The sequence below is a fragment of the Lytechinus variegatus genome, chromosome 14, assembly GCF_018143015.1.
Source record: "Lytechinus variegatus isolate NC3 chromosome 14, Lvar_3.0, whole genome shotgun sequence".
NCBI lineage: Eukaryota > Metazoa > Echinodermata > Echinoidea > Temnopleuroida > Toxopneustidae > Lytechinus > Lytechinus variegatus.
Genome location: NC_054753.1, coordinates 26448875 through 26467191, shown reverse-complemented (window position 1 = coordinate 26467191; position 18317 = coordinate 26448875). Strand labels below are relative to the sequence as shown.

The window sequence follows — 18317 nt, the reverse complement described above, 5'->3', positions numbered from 1 at the left end:
AAATAACTTCTATCAGGTGACACATTCATGTTGGAGCGGACATTGATATGTTGTTCTTATACGATAGAATGTCACTAGTGGCGGATCCAACCGGCAAATATTTTCAATGGGAATAAGTCGTTCATACATAAGTGAGGACCTATGGGGGGGGGGGGGCTTGTCAAATTTTACGCGGGACAAAATTCATTTTTTTAGTGAAAACCATTTAGTTTTTCATTTTTTTTCTAGGGAAAATATGCCGGCTTTTTGAAAATCCTGGATCCGCCCCTGAATGTCACTATAATGGTTGTTGCAAAATTGAAAGGGAAAATCTGGGGCCCGTTTCATAAGGAGTTAAAACTATTGTAACTTTTCTAATATGGCAACTACCATGGTAATCTTGATTTTGATTGGCTGCTGAGCCCTGTTGCCATGGTAGTTGCCCTATTGGCAAGGTTTCAACAGTTGCAAGTTCTTTACGAAACGGGCCCCAGATTCTGACATCGGAAAAGAAAATCAATGTAAACTGGGTACAAAGGCCTGGTCACACCGCCCGAGCGTTGTTGGAGCGGTCGTTGAGCGGAAGGGAAAGAGGGTCGAGTTTCGCTCACAAAATTGGGGGGGGGGGGGAATGTAAAAAAAAACAATCGAAATCAAAAATGGTGAACGTTAGCGAGCGGTGATGATTTTTTTCTCTCTGCTCCACGACCGCTCCAACAACGCTCGGCGGTGTGACCATGCCTTCAGCTTTCACAAGAAGTGCAGATATGAATTTGATTACAAATAATCGTAGTGGTTTGCGTGGTTACCTTTGAGGGTGATTTGTAGTTTATCTCGCAGTATTGAGAATGATGAGAATGCACTTCTGTATTCTGGGATGACGTTCTTCTCGGTCCACCCACCGCAGGCATACTCAAAGAAATTATCACATGGCTTGACATCCGTGTTCATGTTATCTATAAACGATGCAGCTATATTGTAAGTAAATGATGAGATAGCAAAAACGCGAGTATTACTGTATATTTTTTTTTTTTTCAAGTGCACACCTAGTTGCCAATAATGCATATAGCATTTCCATTTATTTGAAAGCAGGATAAAAGAGCATTGTAGATTAAATGCCTTGCTCACGGGCATAGGTGCCGCGTCCGAGGATCGAAGTCCGGACTTTCCATGTATAGCCAGGCGCCTTAGACCACTCGGCCATGGCACCTCACACGTATAGCTCACACGTACCGTGTTCATGCACTCACAAAAGCTTTAAAGTCTCGCCAAGTCGACTTGTGAAAAGTTCTATGTCAACATAATGGGATTTGTATCTTGCAAAGTCGACTCAAGAAAAGTTGAATTTCAACATCTAGAGATACGTTATCTGGCCACGTTATCCCGCCAAGTCGACTTTATACGAAATTCATTTTATTTATTCATGTTTTATTTAACGAAAAAGGATAAAAAGTACAGTGGAGGGTAGTCCGATTCAGTTAAAAAAAACTGTTTTACAACGGAGCCGTCCACGAATAAAAGAACCAGAAACATGATAAGAAAAGCAGAACACATACGTAGTACATGAATAACAGAAAAGTTTCAAGTATCGCCAAGTTGTAAAAGCCGAGATATCTATCATTATGGTTAGACCATAGTTTTTCCTGAAAAATCGATTTGCTTCTTAATGTTACAATGTGCAAATTTCCTGTAGAAAAATAAAACATGACCTCGATCTATTTCCAAATGGTTGAGGTTGATTGGATCAATCAACCTCAATTCAACTATTTGATAAACGGGGCCCCGGGTGGGTGTTTCTTAAAAGCTGTTCGTGAAGTTACGCCCAACTTTCGCACGAATGACTCGTGTTCTTAAGTACTCAGCCAGCTACATAAATAATAGGATATCATGTAGCACAATATACACAAGAAAGTGTTACCAGTCTAGCGTAAAGTCACTCGTAACTTCAAAACAGCCTTATGAAACGGCTCCCTGGTCATGCTGGCGGTATGAACCGTCTTACCTGCTTTGACACAAGAGGGCGTTAGACATTGTTCTGGCTCAGGACACGGTGAGTGCTGATGGTTGGTATATGATCGTAATTTCGTGGACAGATTATCTCGATCTGATGCGATTATAACTGATGGAAGAAATAATAATCATAACCAGTGCTTTAAAGGTATTTGTAATGAATATCCGTAGTCTGGTTATTTCCTTTTTTACCCAGCATTAAGTCGAGAGTAATTAATTTACATAATTCCATTGATGACAATAAAACAATAATAATAACAACAGCAGCAACAAAAATAATGATTACAACAACAAGAAATATAATAATAATAATAATATGCAACATTTATATAGCGCTTAATACAAATGTTTCTAAGCGCTGCATATTATTACCATGATTGCTCTGGCTTTTAATAGCTCGGCAACTCTGACCGAGCACGCGAGCATTCAATGAATACCCATTTACTACACCTGGGTGGGGGATGGCAAATACAGTCATGACAAAAGTAAATCCAACATACCGGTTGCTACGATGAGGCCCACGCTGATGAGAGCCAAGACGACGACGATGACCACCAGATTCCTCGTGATGACCCCGGGTGTTTTCCTTTTGACCGCAGACTCATCAACGGCGAGTTTGGCCTGACTACTCGTCATGTCTCCGTTCAGCACCATTTAATCCGATCTGGACATGCACAAAAAAATGAAGATTGGTTTCATAAAAAGATATTATAACAATAATAATGGTATGATAAATCTAATACTGGATAACAGAGTTATTATAAAAGAAAATGTACGAGACGAAAAAACGACTTGAGTCAATATTATCTTCGAGTAAATTCAATGTCGATGAAGATGATTTATTAACCTTCAAATTCCTTTCCACAAAAAATGATTCAAAGAAACTATTACATAGCTTACTTTCAATTCATAATTAAGAATGAACAAATGGTACAAACATGTTTATTTTGTCGACAAAAATATGCAAAATACAGTGTAAGATTAAGATACGTAAATGAATGTTGATATGATGATTTGGTGATGATGATTTGGTGATGATGATGATGATGATGATAATGAGGATGATGATGATGATGATTGTGGTGGTGGTGGTGAAGACGACGACGATGATGATGATGATGATGGAGGTGGTGGTGACGATGATGATGATGATGATGGCGACAATGATGATAATGAAGAAGACGATGATGACGATGATGATGTTAATAATGATGATGGTGATGACGAAGGTGACGATGACGATGCTGCTGGTGATGATGATGATGATAATGAAGATGAAGATGATGATAATAGTGATGGTGATGATGATGATGATGATGATGATGATGATAATGATAATGATAATGAAGATGAAGATAATAGTGATGATGATGATGATGATGATGATGAAGGTGATGACGATGATGATGATGATGGTGGTGGTGGTGGTGGTGATTATGATAATGACAATGATGGTAAAAATGATGATAATGATGATGACAATGAAGAGGATTAAACCATTAACTATTTGACAATTATTGTCCGTTTGCTGTTATGTCTGCATTTGAATAATTGATCAAGTACATGTAAACATACATTTACAATGTACTATACATCATTACTCTGACTACAAAATCGTACATAATAAAGAATACAAAACAAGAATATAAAGTATATACTTTACATTAATGAACTCAGGATACAATCATCATAAGCGGTCAAGCTTGAAATTGAAGAAATATTCGGGATGGAATAATACTTTTGCTGATAATCATTTAAATCTTTAAAACGAAGTAACACATAAATTCATTTTTTTAAAGGAAGAAATCAAGAAGATGAATAAGAAATAAAGCAGGAAAAGTAGGAGGAAAAGAAGTAATAGTGAAAAGAAAAAGAAATAATAAAGGAAGAAGAAAAAGAAGGAAGAAATAAAAGAATGATGGGGGATTAGAAAAGGGGGAGATGACGAAGAAGCAGAATGAGAAAAAGGACATACAAAATATTAAAAAGAAAGGAGATGAAAATGAGGGTAAGAAGAACAAAATAGAAGGAAGGGCGGAAGAAAGGAGAATGAAACAAAGCTGCATGACACAAAGAGATTTTAAAAATATGCTCCGAAATAAGAAAGCAAAATCGTAAAATCTTCATTTCCTTCTTCTTTTCTAAACACGTGCAATGTTTTATGCACGACATATATGGTTCTTTAAAATAATTCTTGCCGTGCATAAAGAACAATGTCGGAACACAATTTGCCCGCGCAACTGCAAAATGATTGAATTTTCTGTCGCTTTTGGTGTTGATGACATGATATAATTGAATAAAAGAGTCGCATTCGATCATTTCTGCTTGGCTAGCTAACACACAGGCTGCCTCATAGACATGTGAAAAATCAGTGCTGACGATAGAGATGACCGTGCTTTCTCATGTCTACATCACATCAGCATCAACATCAGCCTTTTCTTTCCAACACCATTCCGTGAAAAAGAATAAAAAGGCACAAATCACCCAAGACTACAAAACAAGCGAAGATTTGGTGTAAATGGTGGCGGATTTGTGATAATTGATGCTCCTTTCGGGCTTTAATCGCCAGGGAAGGGCTCGAGGTAATGTTTCGGGAAAATCAAACTTTTCCACGAAATCTCACGTTTATCAAAGATTTTCTATCGCTTTAGAGGAAAAAGAAATGTGTCAAAATTCAGAGATTCCCTTACACCTGTAGTCTGGAGGAGCCCCAGACGGAGAATTAATGTCTGTCTCTCTTTCTCTCTTGAACCGTGTTTGTTAAGTTGAATTTTTGAGTGATTTCCTTGGGTCTAAATTCAAAACTTCAAACGATGTCTCCTTTTTTTTCAGCAAAATGTAGTGATACCAATGATTGGTAAATAAAGATATCCATACAAAAAAACATATTTGACAAGAATGCAATGAGCCATTCTCCAAGGGAATGTCCACGCGTGAGTGTAGGTGGGTGTCGCGAGAGTCTGCGAGTGTGTGTGTATGTGAGAGAGGGTCATTTGTGTGGGTGAGATAACATGTGGGTGTGTGGGGAGAGGGTGTGTGTTGTGTGTGTGTGTGTGTGTGTGTGCAGACTGCGTAAATCCTCCTTTAGTTTGCTTATTAAGAACTTCTGGTTTGGAAAAATAAAATGAACAAAGACAAGCATGAGTTAAGTTTGAGTAATTGATTCAAGGTAATTTTATCAGCTTTCTAACCATCGTTTTTCTGAGTATTTCAATGGATAGAAACATTATCCACATTTAATTTGGCGTTCATATTTTTCGTTAATTATTTCATGTATGATTTATTGTAATAAATTTCATGATCGAAGAGGAAGGAATGAAATATCATTTGAAAAGGTGTCTTTTGTGCCATAGTTATTATGCGTGGATAAAAAGAGCAAGGAAACAGTAGGCCTAAATTGGGTTTCTAGTTATGTGGGTGTGGGTATATGGGCGTTTCAAGGGAGATGGTTGTTTGTGGTAACTCCCGTAGGAACTCGGCAGGACAGCATTTTGCTTGTCAACACCAAGCAGGTATATAACCAATTACCTAGGAAACATTTTACGTCTTGGTTAATCAGTCATAGTGGCTGACTTTACAGACGACAGATATTACTCTTGGGCCTTTTCATTAAAGTGGAGACAATGGCAGCGTGGTGATTCGAACTCACAACCTTGCGATTATGAGTCCAATTCTCTAACCACTGGACCACTGTGGGGGGGGCAGATTTAGCCTGGGCGCTTATTATACGCCACTCACAACTATTCAAATGACATGACCCAAATGTGCCAATGCTGATTAATACTCGTGCAGAGGTTCATAGTTCTAATCAGTGGAGTATCGAGGTGGGTGGGGGCAGCAAATGCATTTTGCCACCCTTCATTGTAATACATGAAGTTCGTATTCTGTCTTTCATAACTCAATGAACCATTATCTGATGCGTTGAATTCGGAGATTTGAGACCAAAATGAAGAAGAGGCGAGGGGGCAGTACGCGGGATGTTTCACTTGAGAAAATTCTTGGCCTAACGCCACCCTCCCCCCCCCCCATTCCCCTCATAGAAAAGATAAGTCGCATTGATAGCTTTACGAGCATTGAACCTCAAACAACCCTGTCTATTTATAAAGTTCAGGGTCAAAGCAAAAATTGACGTTTTGCAAAGAGCGGGAAAGGCTAAATGGTCATAAATCTATCATCTGTTTGCGAAAACTCCCTAAATTTGTTTGGTCGTTCCAGCACGGATGAGGTATTCTATTTCATTTATTTTTCAGAAATTTCTCCATTTTTATTCTCTCTCTTTGTCTCTGTCCTCCTCTCCTTCTCTGTCTCTGTACTTAATGGTTTACTAAGCAAGGATCGGAGACCGATGAACCGAACGAACCTCAGACCGGTTTAAAATGTCAAGCTGTGAAGAAAAGATATTGTAGCCAACAGAATAGTCGCAGGTGTTTGAGGTTGTCAAAACAGGACCTTTTCTGACCCCACATCACCATTGGCCATTTGATTTTTGACAGGATAGCCGGCGAAGGTACTACCTGAATCGGTATTTAAGAATGTAACTAAAGGAAGATTATATCTACAGAGATCAGTTTAATATGACAAACAAATAAATTGTAAAATTCAGATTGTCTGTTCTGATTCAACATGCTCAGATGGGATTAAGTATTATATCTTCGCACAAAAGTATGAGTATATATTTCAACGGAGCACAACAATGGGTTTGGGGCCCAAATGTCACATCATCAGACAAAAATATCATGGGAGAGTGTCTGATGAATTATTGGATCAATCATTGGCATTGCCATGATTTTCCCTGGGATTTTCCTTCACTGGATCCGTACATGTTTATATTTCAAATTGTTAGCAAATTCCCCCAAATATCTCACAAATTTATGTTCTACGCTCTACTACAACACATCTTTGCTCATCAATCTAAGAGGATCTACTGTATGTACATGCAAAGCAAAAGGTGAGTATGCGGGAGGGAGGGGGTAACTGCAAATAAAAGGTGTGTGCGTGGGAAGGTTTGCATGTAGGTGCACGCCAAGTGAAAATTGCGTGTGTGGTGGATAAAAAACATACCAAGTGAAATATGAATGATGGTGTGTTGGTGTGTGTGTATGTGAGGATGTGTGTGGGTGGGTGAGAGAGTGTGTGTGTGTGTGTGTGGTAGCCACACAGCAAGTAAAATGTGAGTGTGTGGGGGATTATAACCGGCACGCCAAGTAAAAGTTGTGTGTGGGACGAGCTGCATGGCAAGTGAAGTGTGTTGGTTTAGATGCACGTCATGTAAAAATGAGTGTGTGGGTGTGTGAGGGGGAGTAGCTGAACGCCAAGTAAATTGTGAGCGTGTGGGGGAAACTGCTCTTCGTAAATAGGTGAATGTGTGTGCAGGGTTTAACCGCACGTTAAGTAAAACATGTGTGTGTGCCGCGCGTATGGGTGTGTGTGTGGGTGGGTGGATGGGTAACTCAACTACACGCCAAGTAAAAGGGGGTGTGCGGGGGGAGGGAGATGAGTGTGTATGGGTGGGTAGCTGTACATCAAGTAAAATGAGAGTGTGTGAGTGAGAGGGTATGTTGCACCCACAAATGTAATAACGCCCACAAATGTAATAACGCCCACAAATGTAATAACACTTTACCCACAAATGTAATAACGCCCACAAATGTAATAACACTTTACCCACAAATGTAATAATTTTTGATCGCCCACAAATGTAATAATGACTTTACCCACAAATGTAATAAATTTGAAGGGATTTTTGGCGAATCCGTTCTAAACTAAAATCCTATAGTAATGCGTTCATATAGCACAAAAGTGCAAAGTCTTTTTTTCAGACCGGGTTAATAAAACATCAAAGTACAAGTCCAAAGTCTTTTTTCCAGACCCAGTTGTTTCAAAAGTTATAATATAAATCCAAAGTCTTTTTTCCAGACCCGGTTTTTTAAAAAGATATAATAAAAGTCCAAAGTCTTTTTTTTCCAGACCCGGTTGTTTAAAAAATTTTGATATAAGTCCAAAGTCTTTTTTCCAGACCCGTTTGTTTCAAAAATTATAATATAAATCCAAAGTCTTTTTTCCAGACCCGGTTGTTTCAAGAATTTTAATAAGTCGAGTCTTTTTCCAGACCCAGTTATTTCAAATTTATAATATAAGTCCAAACTAAGATACGAGAATGATATTCCTGTGGAAAAAATGGGAATCGAGCTTAGTCTTTTCTCCAGACCCAGTTAATTAACACTGGTGTTGTTAATGTCTTTGTTGTTGTTTCAACTTATACGGTGTATATTGTGAATGTATGCACTAAGAGTAAATTGAGAATCAAGCGTAGTCTTTTCTCCAGACCCGGTTACCTGTTATTTAAACATTATAACAGTTTAAGAACAGTATAAAGACCCCATAATCTTATTAATGCTGGATATAGCGTAGTCTTTCAGCCCGACCACTTTTTTCTCAAAAAAAAAAAAAAACGCTGATAGTAAGAATTAGAAATAGTAGAAATAGTAAAAAAAATCAAAGTCTAAGACCAAACAAACCTTCAACATAAGAACCTGTTTTAAAAGAGGTTTTGAGTATTGTCTTTATTCCAGACCTAAAACAGTTACGAAAAAAATCTAACATAAGACCTTATATTCTTATTCTCGTGGAATAACACGACTTTTAAAACGTACTCTTTCCTCCAGACCCGGCTATTAAAAAAGTAACTGAAAAACTTCAAATCTAAGACCAAATTTCCAAAGTTTCACCCAGTAAAAATATGTCTTTTTTAGATAATAGTACTACCCCTACTAACGCATGGGTAAAGCAGACATCCTTTCTCCAGATTTAGTTATTATTTGAAACATAAAATAATTTTTACAAATATTCTAAAACGAATACCCAATAATCTAATTACTGTGGAACAACATGAAGACCGATTGTCGTAGATCGACTTTCCTCCAGACACAATTATTTCAGGAATAAAAAATCAATAAAACTCAACCCCCAACAACGAATCTAAGAACCAACAATCCTCCAAATTTAGACCATGCATGTAGAAAAGCACATATTTAGAGCGTTTTCTTTATTCCAGACCCGGTGATTTAAAAATGATTTAAACAATCCTAAAAACAAAAGACTCATATTCTTATTCTTGTGGAATAACACGAGTATTATGCTTAGTCTTTCGTCTGGACCCGGTTATTTAAAGGATAAAGAAATAATAAAAAAAATGACAGCTGAGACCAATCTTCAAAATTAAACCCACTTAAAATGCTTGGGCTTAGAGTGTAGTCTTTACCCCTCACCGACGTATATTATAACTTTTGAAACGACCGGGTCTGAATAAAAGACTTTGGACTTGCATTATAATTTTTTTAATTAACCGGGTCTGGAAAAAAGACTATGGACGTATATTATAATTTTGAAACAACCTGGTCTAATAAAAATACTTTGGACGTATATTATAATTTTGAAAAACCGGGTCTGGAAAAAGACTTGGACTTGTACTGTAATATTTCATTAACCGGGTCTGGAAAAAAGACTTTGAACTTTTGTGCTCTTTGAACGCATTACTATAGGATATTAGTTTAGAACGAATTCGCCAAAAATCACTTCAAATTTATTACATTTGTCATGTTTGTGGGTAAAGTCATTATTACATTTGTGGGCAAAGTGCATTATTACATTTGTGGGTAAAGTGTTATTACATTTGTGGGCGTTATTACATTTGTGGGTAAAGTGTTATTACATTTGTGGGCGATCAAAAATTATTACATTTGTGGGTAAAGTGTTATTACATTTGTGGGCGTTATTACATTTGTGGGTAAAGTGTTATTACATTTGTGGGCGTTATTACATTTGTGGGCGATTATTACATTTGTGGGTGTAACAGGGTAGCAGGGCGGCAAGCGATAGGAAAGTGTGCTGTGAGGGGCGAAATTGTACAAATCTTTCACTCGAATAAAGGTCATCGACCAGATATTGGAAGAGGTTTCTAGCAGAGGGGTTCCTAGTGTAGGGAATGCGGGGTAAGTTGAGCATAGGGGGAAGTTGAGCCACCACCCCCAGTCCGATAATGAATGAGTCAGACATTGTGGTGGTGTCATGTATTGATGACCCATTGCATAACCCCTAACCCCACCACATTGTTTTCAACTTTGAAACAAAAAGTACTTTTTAGAGGGAAAAGATACAAATTACAGCCAAAAAAGTAAAAAAAAGGTGTGAAATAGATAAGTGCTTTTTACACGCACACATCTTTAAATATAATAAAGACATAAGAACAACATTGTTAGTCCAGGTATGAATCTTTATTCATATTTTACACGATGGATGCATATTAAAGAAATGTGTGGATGTGAAATTATATGACATTTGTCAGCCTCAATCACAGTGATAAAAAAGTATGATGCATGATATCAAATGTGCAAGCTGAACCTATTTTATTTTGGTGTGTACCCACTGTTTCGTATAATGCTATTAGCGAGTTCTTGCAATTGGAACGGGGACGGATTCTGCAACGTAGTAAATTTAATGAAAATCCCTGTCAAGTCATATTGAACAGCTTACAGATTTTTATTCGCTAATTGGTGAACCGGAACTCACAGTAGATCGTCCTAAAATTCAGAGCTGACAATAAGTTGCAAATACGTCGTTTCTCCAGAGTCCGGGTGGGTGTTTCATAAAGCTGTTCGTAAGATACGAATGACTTTACGCACAACTGGTGATCCTTTCTTGTGCTGTGTGGTATCCATGTGTATTGATTTAGGACCTAAGATCATGTTCCAGTCGTGCGTAAAGTTGTGCGTAACTTAACGAACAACTTTATGAAACACCCACCAGGACGGCAATACCGTTTTAGATTTTCGACAAGGGATTCATTGTCATGAAGGGTTTTTTGCAATAGATTCTAACCCTTCAGAAATCGTCTGCGAATGGTTGCGAAAACTTCCTATCATTTAGCCATCCCCTTCCCTTCCGTTCTCAAAACCTGCTCCCGTTTTCACAGTGTCGCCAAAATGTAACACAACATTGGTGGTTGGAACCAGAAGATTTCGACTCAATTGATTAAAATCAAGACTGACAACAAACACATTTAACCATGAACTCTGGCCCTGCTAGTTAACCTTTGATGACTTCTTAAACCCAGTTTACAACACGGTGTATATCTAATTGGTATAGGTTCTATCAGGGAATTGTTATAACATCCACGGTCACTACTAGGCCTATAGAGGAGAAACTAGCATCATTCGTTCAAAAGGACTTCATTAGGCCTGCTACTACATCCATGGCAAAGGCGCGATAGTTTGTAGAGAGATGGTCTCGCAAACTGGTGACCACTCAGTAGCAGATCTCGCTTGTTACTAAGAGGGGAGTGGACAAGCAAAACCCAAATCGTCGTCTTTCCGAAATGAAGACATTGCGGGTTCTTGTATTTTACTTGACTGCGACGTTCTGCGTCCTAAATTCCCGCGCGTAGATCTACCACCTCGTCTCTTTCTCCGTTTCCTTCCCTTTTTAGGGAGCACAAGGAAGGGGTCGAAACCACCCTAACCCCCCCCCCCCGGTTTGACGGTGTCCTAGCACCCTTCGGTACATGTGGTAAGGCATTATCCCAATTTAAGTCTCTCAGAGAGGAACCGTTCTTGCTTTTTAATGATCAGATCTGGTTTAACAAAAGTCTCCAGTTACAGTGACCTCGCAAAAGACCCAAATAGTTATGCCTCGAAATGATGTTCAGACCCATTCGCGTGTGAACCACCGGGTCTTTAAACAAAAATTATTAGTAGTCAAAGTCGTAATTGGATTATGATTTGAGTTCAAGCATTAGCTTGAATTGTTCTTGGACTAGAAAACGTTGCAACAGATCTGGTCGATAGACCGGGTATCTTGGGACCAAAGCAACATCGAGCAACGGTTACTTGGCGAAATGGTTCTTAGCAGACATGACAATTTAGTAAATAGACCAAATGGATACTGGACGAAATGGCCTCATCAAAGACATGATAACAGATCAAACGATAATTGGACGATCGAGCCGTTGTTGGACGAGATGGTGTTAGACGAGTTGACAATCAGAGCGGATGACAATGGACCAAATGGGAATCTATGAAGAAGCGATTCAACCGAATAAACCAACTTGATAAAACAGTGAATGGCAAAAACATTGACCTCGAGGTACATCGTAATGCAATAAAAGGCAACATCACACAATGAGAATGATGTTCTTCTGTTTTAGCATTGCGATTATGGATTGGCGGTGTTCTTCGTCAAAAAAGTATGTCAAAGGAAAAGGTCAACAAAAACATACAATCAAGTAAACAATCCTATGATATGAGTGTGCCCTATCTCAAACAAAAATGAGTTGTATCAGATTTATTACATTATTTATTATTCTTACATCCACTTAAACTTACAATTTGTTAAGACCATGACAGTGGAAAGGACACAGATTTGAACACTAAATCATATCGGCTGCGGTGGTGATGCCGAATAACAATAACGCAAGATATGATTTGTTTTGAAAGAAAGGTTTGAAAAGATGTTACAAATACCACCGCGTGGGGTATCAATCTCATATCCTTAAATATGAGCTTAAAAGAACTTAAAAGTACTATCCATCTGGATTACTGGAGAGCGTTTCATGAAAGACTTGTCGGACGTTTTATCCGACAAGTCCCATTTTATCCGACAGTTACCATAGTAACAGTACCTCTCAGCCAATCAACATCAGAGAAAGATGTCAGATCTGACAACTTGTCGGATGAAAATGTTGATGAAACACTCCCCTGATCTGAGATACAGGTTGCCGATATAGATTTGATCCATGCATATTAAATGAACCAGGTTTGTGAAAATTACTTCCGTCCTCCATGCTTTGGCATAATATTTTAGATATGATACTCTCATATTGTTTTCTATTTTTTTCAAAGCCCGCAAAGGTGATGTTCAAATGCATTTCCGTCTTTCGTACCTCGAGAATGTAATAAACCTGATATTAACTGTTATCAGTTTCACGATGTCTTAATAATACCACATCATAAAATACATCTTCATCTCACAATTTTGGTCTATACCACCTCGTTGTTTATCAGCTTCCTTTGTTTCTAAAACGATTATATTCTTTATTTTTTACTTTAAAGAGTTAGTATCACCAAGTTGTGGAGACAAAATAAAAAGAGCACAACAACGTTACGACATTGGCAATAGTTATGAATAGATATATAATCAATGAGCTAACGATCCTATGTTATTTTTCGTTAATATACAATCAAAACTGATGCAATGTTCATCAAAAAGAGAAGGGTAATAATAACATATTATGTTATGCAGGGCCCGCTGGAAGAACAGCTTACAGCTGAGAGTGGCTACCCTGGGTAAATAAGAGTTATTATTATTATTATTATTATTAATTTTCCATGAATTACCGCCCTTTAATATTTCCCCCACAATCCTTGTCAAATCGACTGTTTAAAGCTTGTGTATAGTTTTGGTAAATCCACCAAAATGCACCTATCACTATTCCAATTCATTGCTAGCTAATATGAATGGATATGCCCTATAACAGTTATGATGGGGAGGATATGAAATGAAAATGTGTTTTACAGGATAAATTTTGCGATTTTACATGGAAATTTAACTCTATCGGGTCACCCGATCAAATAAAAATATCTGTGTGTTTTTGTCTTTCAATTAAATCATATTTCAAAGCATGGAATGGGCTGAAACTTTCAAGATATGTTCTTTGTCTGTAACTTTTGGATATCTAATCACTAAATTTATAAGATAAGTGCTTGAATGCCCATTTTTTAAATTTAGAATAAGTATCGCCGAGAGAGGGCGCTATATATCCAAGATTTGAATATTTGAAATTTTCTCAGAGAAGTGCAGTTGGAAAAATATCTAACGGTCTCTACGCTGCAGTAAGACTGTCATATTAGATGATATTCGATTATCAATCACATTATTGACCCTTTACCAAAGCTATACACAGGCTTTAAGAAGATGATAAATGGGCTACCTTCAGGTCACCAGGCGGCAACTTCAGAGTAGGTTTACTTGGCTATTCTCTCTCAATACTGGGAGCATTTCTACTTCGCTTTTATCATCATCATCGTCGTCACCATCATCATCGTCATCATCATCCTCGTTGTCCTGGGGAGTATTCCAGTCAGTCGCCGGTGAGGCGCACATAGTACTGAACAAGCTACAATGAATTTCACATTGCCGGTTACCCATTTAGCACTTTGTGGATTAACATTTTGCTAAAGGACGCCAGACCGTGGTGGGATTCGAACACACGACCCTCTGTTTACAAGGCGAGAGTCAGAACTACTACACCACGGCTCCGCCACACCTTTTATGTCTTCTTCATTCCTGTCAGAAAATGTAACTTTGCTTGACCAAAAAATATAATCAATCTCAACTTCACATTGATTGATGAGTGTAGTGCCGCTTATCTCCTTGAGAAATAAATTAACGCCTTTATCATCAGTATGACCATAACGATGAAAACGACGAACTCTTCGATGTATCTTGGGCCTACATGTATAAATGGTGAAAAGTATATATCTTCTTGTGGCGAGGCATACAAATTTCATATTATTATGATGATGAAGTCTAGTTATCTACACGATCAATTGTCTTCCTGTCCCTGAAATGGGAAGTGTTTTTTTTTCCTTCTTCTCCGTTCTTGCTTGATCAAATAATTTCAAACCTGGCTGAGTCTCGGAGGTATAATTGTATTTCTCCATTTCCGCGTTTTTTTTTTACATCGATGTACTTCTCTTATGACACTCGCGTTACGAAAGATTACGGCATATCGTTGCCGTTCACCCATCATTGCTCGGTGTTCAACCATTCAATGTGAAGCTTCGCACAGGCATCACATTTTTCAACTATTTTCTATTTATTGCTGGTATTTATCTTGTAATGTAGACAATATAAAAACGTATTGAATTCTTGATTAACAACAATAAGAAATATCAAATTTTGATTTTCTTTTCATGTATTATTTCGAATGTTTGTCCAACAAATACATTATATTGTTCTTTGTCATATCATAAAAATATAATTTGAAAGAACATACATAATGATATGTATTAAAGAATAAACTTATTTTAGAATATTATGAAGAACCGAGACAATAATGAGTTGGCATGTCCTCCTTTGTACACTAACTGATTACTCTACTCCCCACTTAGCCCCCACATCACTCATTTTATGTAATGACCAAGTGAATAATCTGGTAGCAACTTTTGTTATTCAACAATCACTTGTTATTTTTAGATTAGGACGTACAGCTGTAATCCAAAATACATTTGGGATATGAATGGACGAAGAGATTCGGGGTTCGAGCAATTTTTACTTCTTGCGGATGGTTTCGTGAAAGGTCGGTCCCAGACGTGAATAATCTTATCTGATTGATACATGTCTAAAAGAAATAAAAAAATTCATAAATTTTAAAGAGAATTCGAATATAACAAAATAAATGCAAAGTTCCTCTACCCCTCAAATCACAAGCTGAATACCTTAACCGATGATAATTTGATCAAATAGAAATGATGCCATGATTTCGGCTTGACAGTTGGACCACCAGTTAAACGCAGCATCTATTCATTTTGGGCTAGACTACCACATGTGATGAAGGGGATCAGGACCTATACCAATACCACAGTTGCTCCCAGCGTGGTTCGTAGAAGTTTAAACATGAGTAATAAGGTTTGAACAGTCAACAAGAGTCAGTAATCTTAGAACAGGCTGAATCATTCTTCCATATAAACATGTTTTCTTCCATTTCACAAATTGAAGTCCATTTTCCGACATAAATTCAAACAAAAGCAAGCGGTACATTGAAGAAGAATACGTACAATGTTTTAGAATGTGCAAATCATTAAAACTGACAGCAATAGCTTAATTGTGGCGGGATCTGAGTGTATAATAACGCAACTAATTAGGCCAATAATACAAAGAATGAAGGAAGGGATCATTTTACAGTGACGCAAAAAACCAAATGGGCATGAATCCTGTAAAACAATCTACTACCAAAGGAAAAGATTAATCTTAACCTAGTATTTTCTACCCGGTATTATCAGTAGTTACATCCGACTGAAAAACAATTAACACCGATAATCCCTCGACCTAATTAGACAGTTATTTTTTTTTAGCTGTTTGTATTTCATACAAGCTGTAATCAATGGGGTAAAAAAATCATGATTGAACCCCCATGAGGCCCGCATACCATTGTTTCAAAAATACATATCAGCATCAGATGTAAACATGTACATTTATACAAATTCATTTGAAAAAAGGGAGGTTTAGATTATGTAAAAAAAGGGAAACTCCTGTGGATTTTTTTTCATTTCTTGTTCTTTAACAGAGAAAATAATGACATCACTTGTAGGCTACGACAATTGTTGTATTAAAAAAATTATAATAAATCTTTTATGATACCATTACTATGGGATAAATACAGATTACTTTTTAGAAATCACATTGAATGAAATAGTCACCGAATCGTATACAAAAGGTATTATCTTACAAACAAATACATACATGGTGTGCTAGTTCTAAACAATGAAATTGTAATGTATTCGTTAAAGTCCCCGGGGTACAAGTCACTATCTACCAATTATGTAGGCCTACCGACGGGTAAATTCGTAAAATTTCTACTGCACCTTTGTTTTAAGATTACTTTTATCCTGCATAAAAGCGAATTTGTTGTGCGTGTTAGAATAACATCTCACCGTCATTCGCCGTGTCAGTTGGTAGTACGAAGTTTTGCAAACATGCCATACATCCGTTCACTGTCACAACAAAGGTATATACCCTCAATCAACGACATTAAACGTGTGACAAAAGCCTCTATCTGACCCGCAAGGGTTTCTTTTTTTTACGTAGAAACTCGTAATTAAAGTTCTCTTTCAATATTATCCATAATCACCTTTGAGACATCAAGCTCCGAAAGTCGGCACAAAGATGTACTTTTACAAGCCCCCGGTACAAGCCAAAACAAACGTAGTGAATTGATTTCATACTCACCGAAAACGCACAGTGTGGGATGCATATACAACCTTGAATTGATAGTGGAGTACATAGACTGATTAGAAAGCGTGTGAGTTAGGAAGTAGCTATATGTCCCCGACTTGCGTAAGTTAAATAAATGATTGTCAACTCGACCGTGCCAGGTGTTCCGATGTAGCAAAATGTGTGCCAAGAGGGAGAAGTGAGAGTTGCGAGGATGGAACGTACTCCTCGTCACTCTCCGAACGGTTTTCTCAAATTTCTCCTCTTCATTTGTACACTCTCCACCACCGTTCCTCCGACCTCTTTTACCCCCCCCCCCCCAACTTCTCTCACTCTCGCTTTCTCTCTCCCCCTTACGCTATTGAATGTTTGATCATAAACTTTATTTCAAGTTCTGTTTAATCATGATTGCAACTATTTAGTTGTCACTTATGTTTTGATATAAAAAAAAAATGGGCAGTGTGGCGTGCGCAATGGGGGAACTTATTAACTGATGCGGAGGTCTGAGGTTCGAGCACTGGTCACGTCTTTCGGATGGTGATGTTAAAGGCCGGTCCTAGGCGAAAATAATCATATCGAATATCAGGCATACTCACACACGCATAACTTAAAAGGTGTACATGCTCCTTTAAAGAAATTCATGTTTTCACTACTTAATATTACCAGATGAAACGGTAAGCTGATTGCAACTGCTACTTCATTCACATCCACCATTTGTAGTCACATTTGACCAGAATACAATCATTTCTGATTACATGTACAAAGAAATGACCAAGCATAGCAGCTGCGTCCATATGATCTAGTCATTTAATTCAACTTATTCGTGTTGACTAATAGTTTTAAGAATGCGTTCTACTTGTTCGATTACATGCCTACACAAGTAATCTAATCCTCGTAGTTTTTAAATGATCACTGATCGATAAATAATAACAAATGGATAAAAAAAATACTTACACTGATCAATAGAGAACAGCAACGCAAAGTTAAAGTTAATGAACTGTTGATGGATAACCACGACTTTGAACCATATCAATTAACAAACTAGAAACACACAAATCTCATCAATTCACGATACTCGAATTCAGGAAGTGCTATTTCCTAAACTAATCAACGCAATTCTACAGGGACAATTTTAGGTATTGGTCATTGATTGAATATTGGTTCGTAATTCTAGATGTTCTCTGAGGTGTAGGAACCTTTGTGGATGCTAGCTGAAGAAAAAATCGAACACAATCATGTTATTTTTAATTTGTTTCATCTTTCATTCTTATAATGATTATTACACGCTCTACGACTGTATTACATTACTATATGTAATTACCTCTCCCGCCGTGTATGTT

General features: G+C 37.5%; 1 protein-coding gene across 2 annotated transcripts in view; it reads right to left on the bottom strand.

The window, feature by feature from the left end:
* The window catches only part of LOC121427596 (neprilysin-1-like), a 44101-nt gene extending 26090 nt beyond the window's left edge, over window positions 1-18011 (bottom strand). The window contains exons 1-4 of one of the 2 annotated variants that reach the window (XM_041624070.1): window positions 17932-18011; window positions 2490-2653; window positions 1982-2098; window positions 789-950 (exon numbers count right to left, since the gene is read on the bottom strand). In XM_041624070.1, coding sequence (XP_041480004.1) covers window positions 789-950; window positions 1982-2098; window positions 2490-2643 — 433 coding nt within the window. In that variant the 5' untranslated portion in view covers window positions 2644-2653; window positions 17932-18011. Of the gene's footprint in view, window positions 1-788; window positions 951-1981; window positions 2099-2489; window positions 2654-16992; window positions 17171-17931 lie in introns of those variants that run through there. The other variant, XM_041624069.1, reaches the window with a different exon arrangement.
* Window positions 18012-18317: the final 306 nt, after the last annotated feature.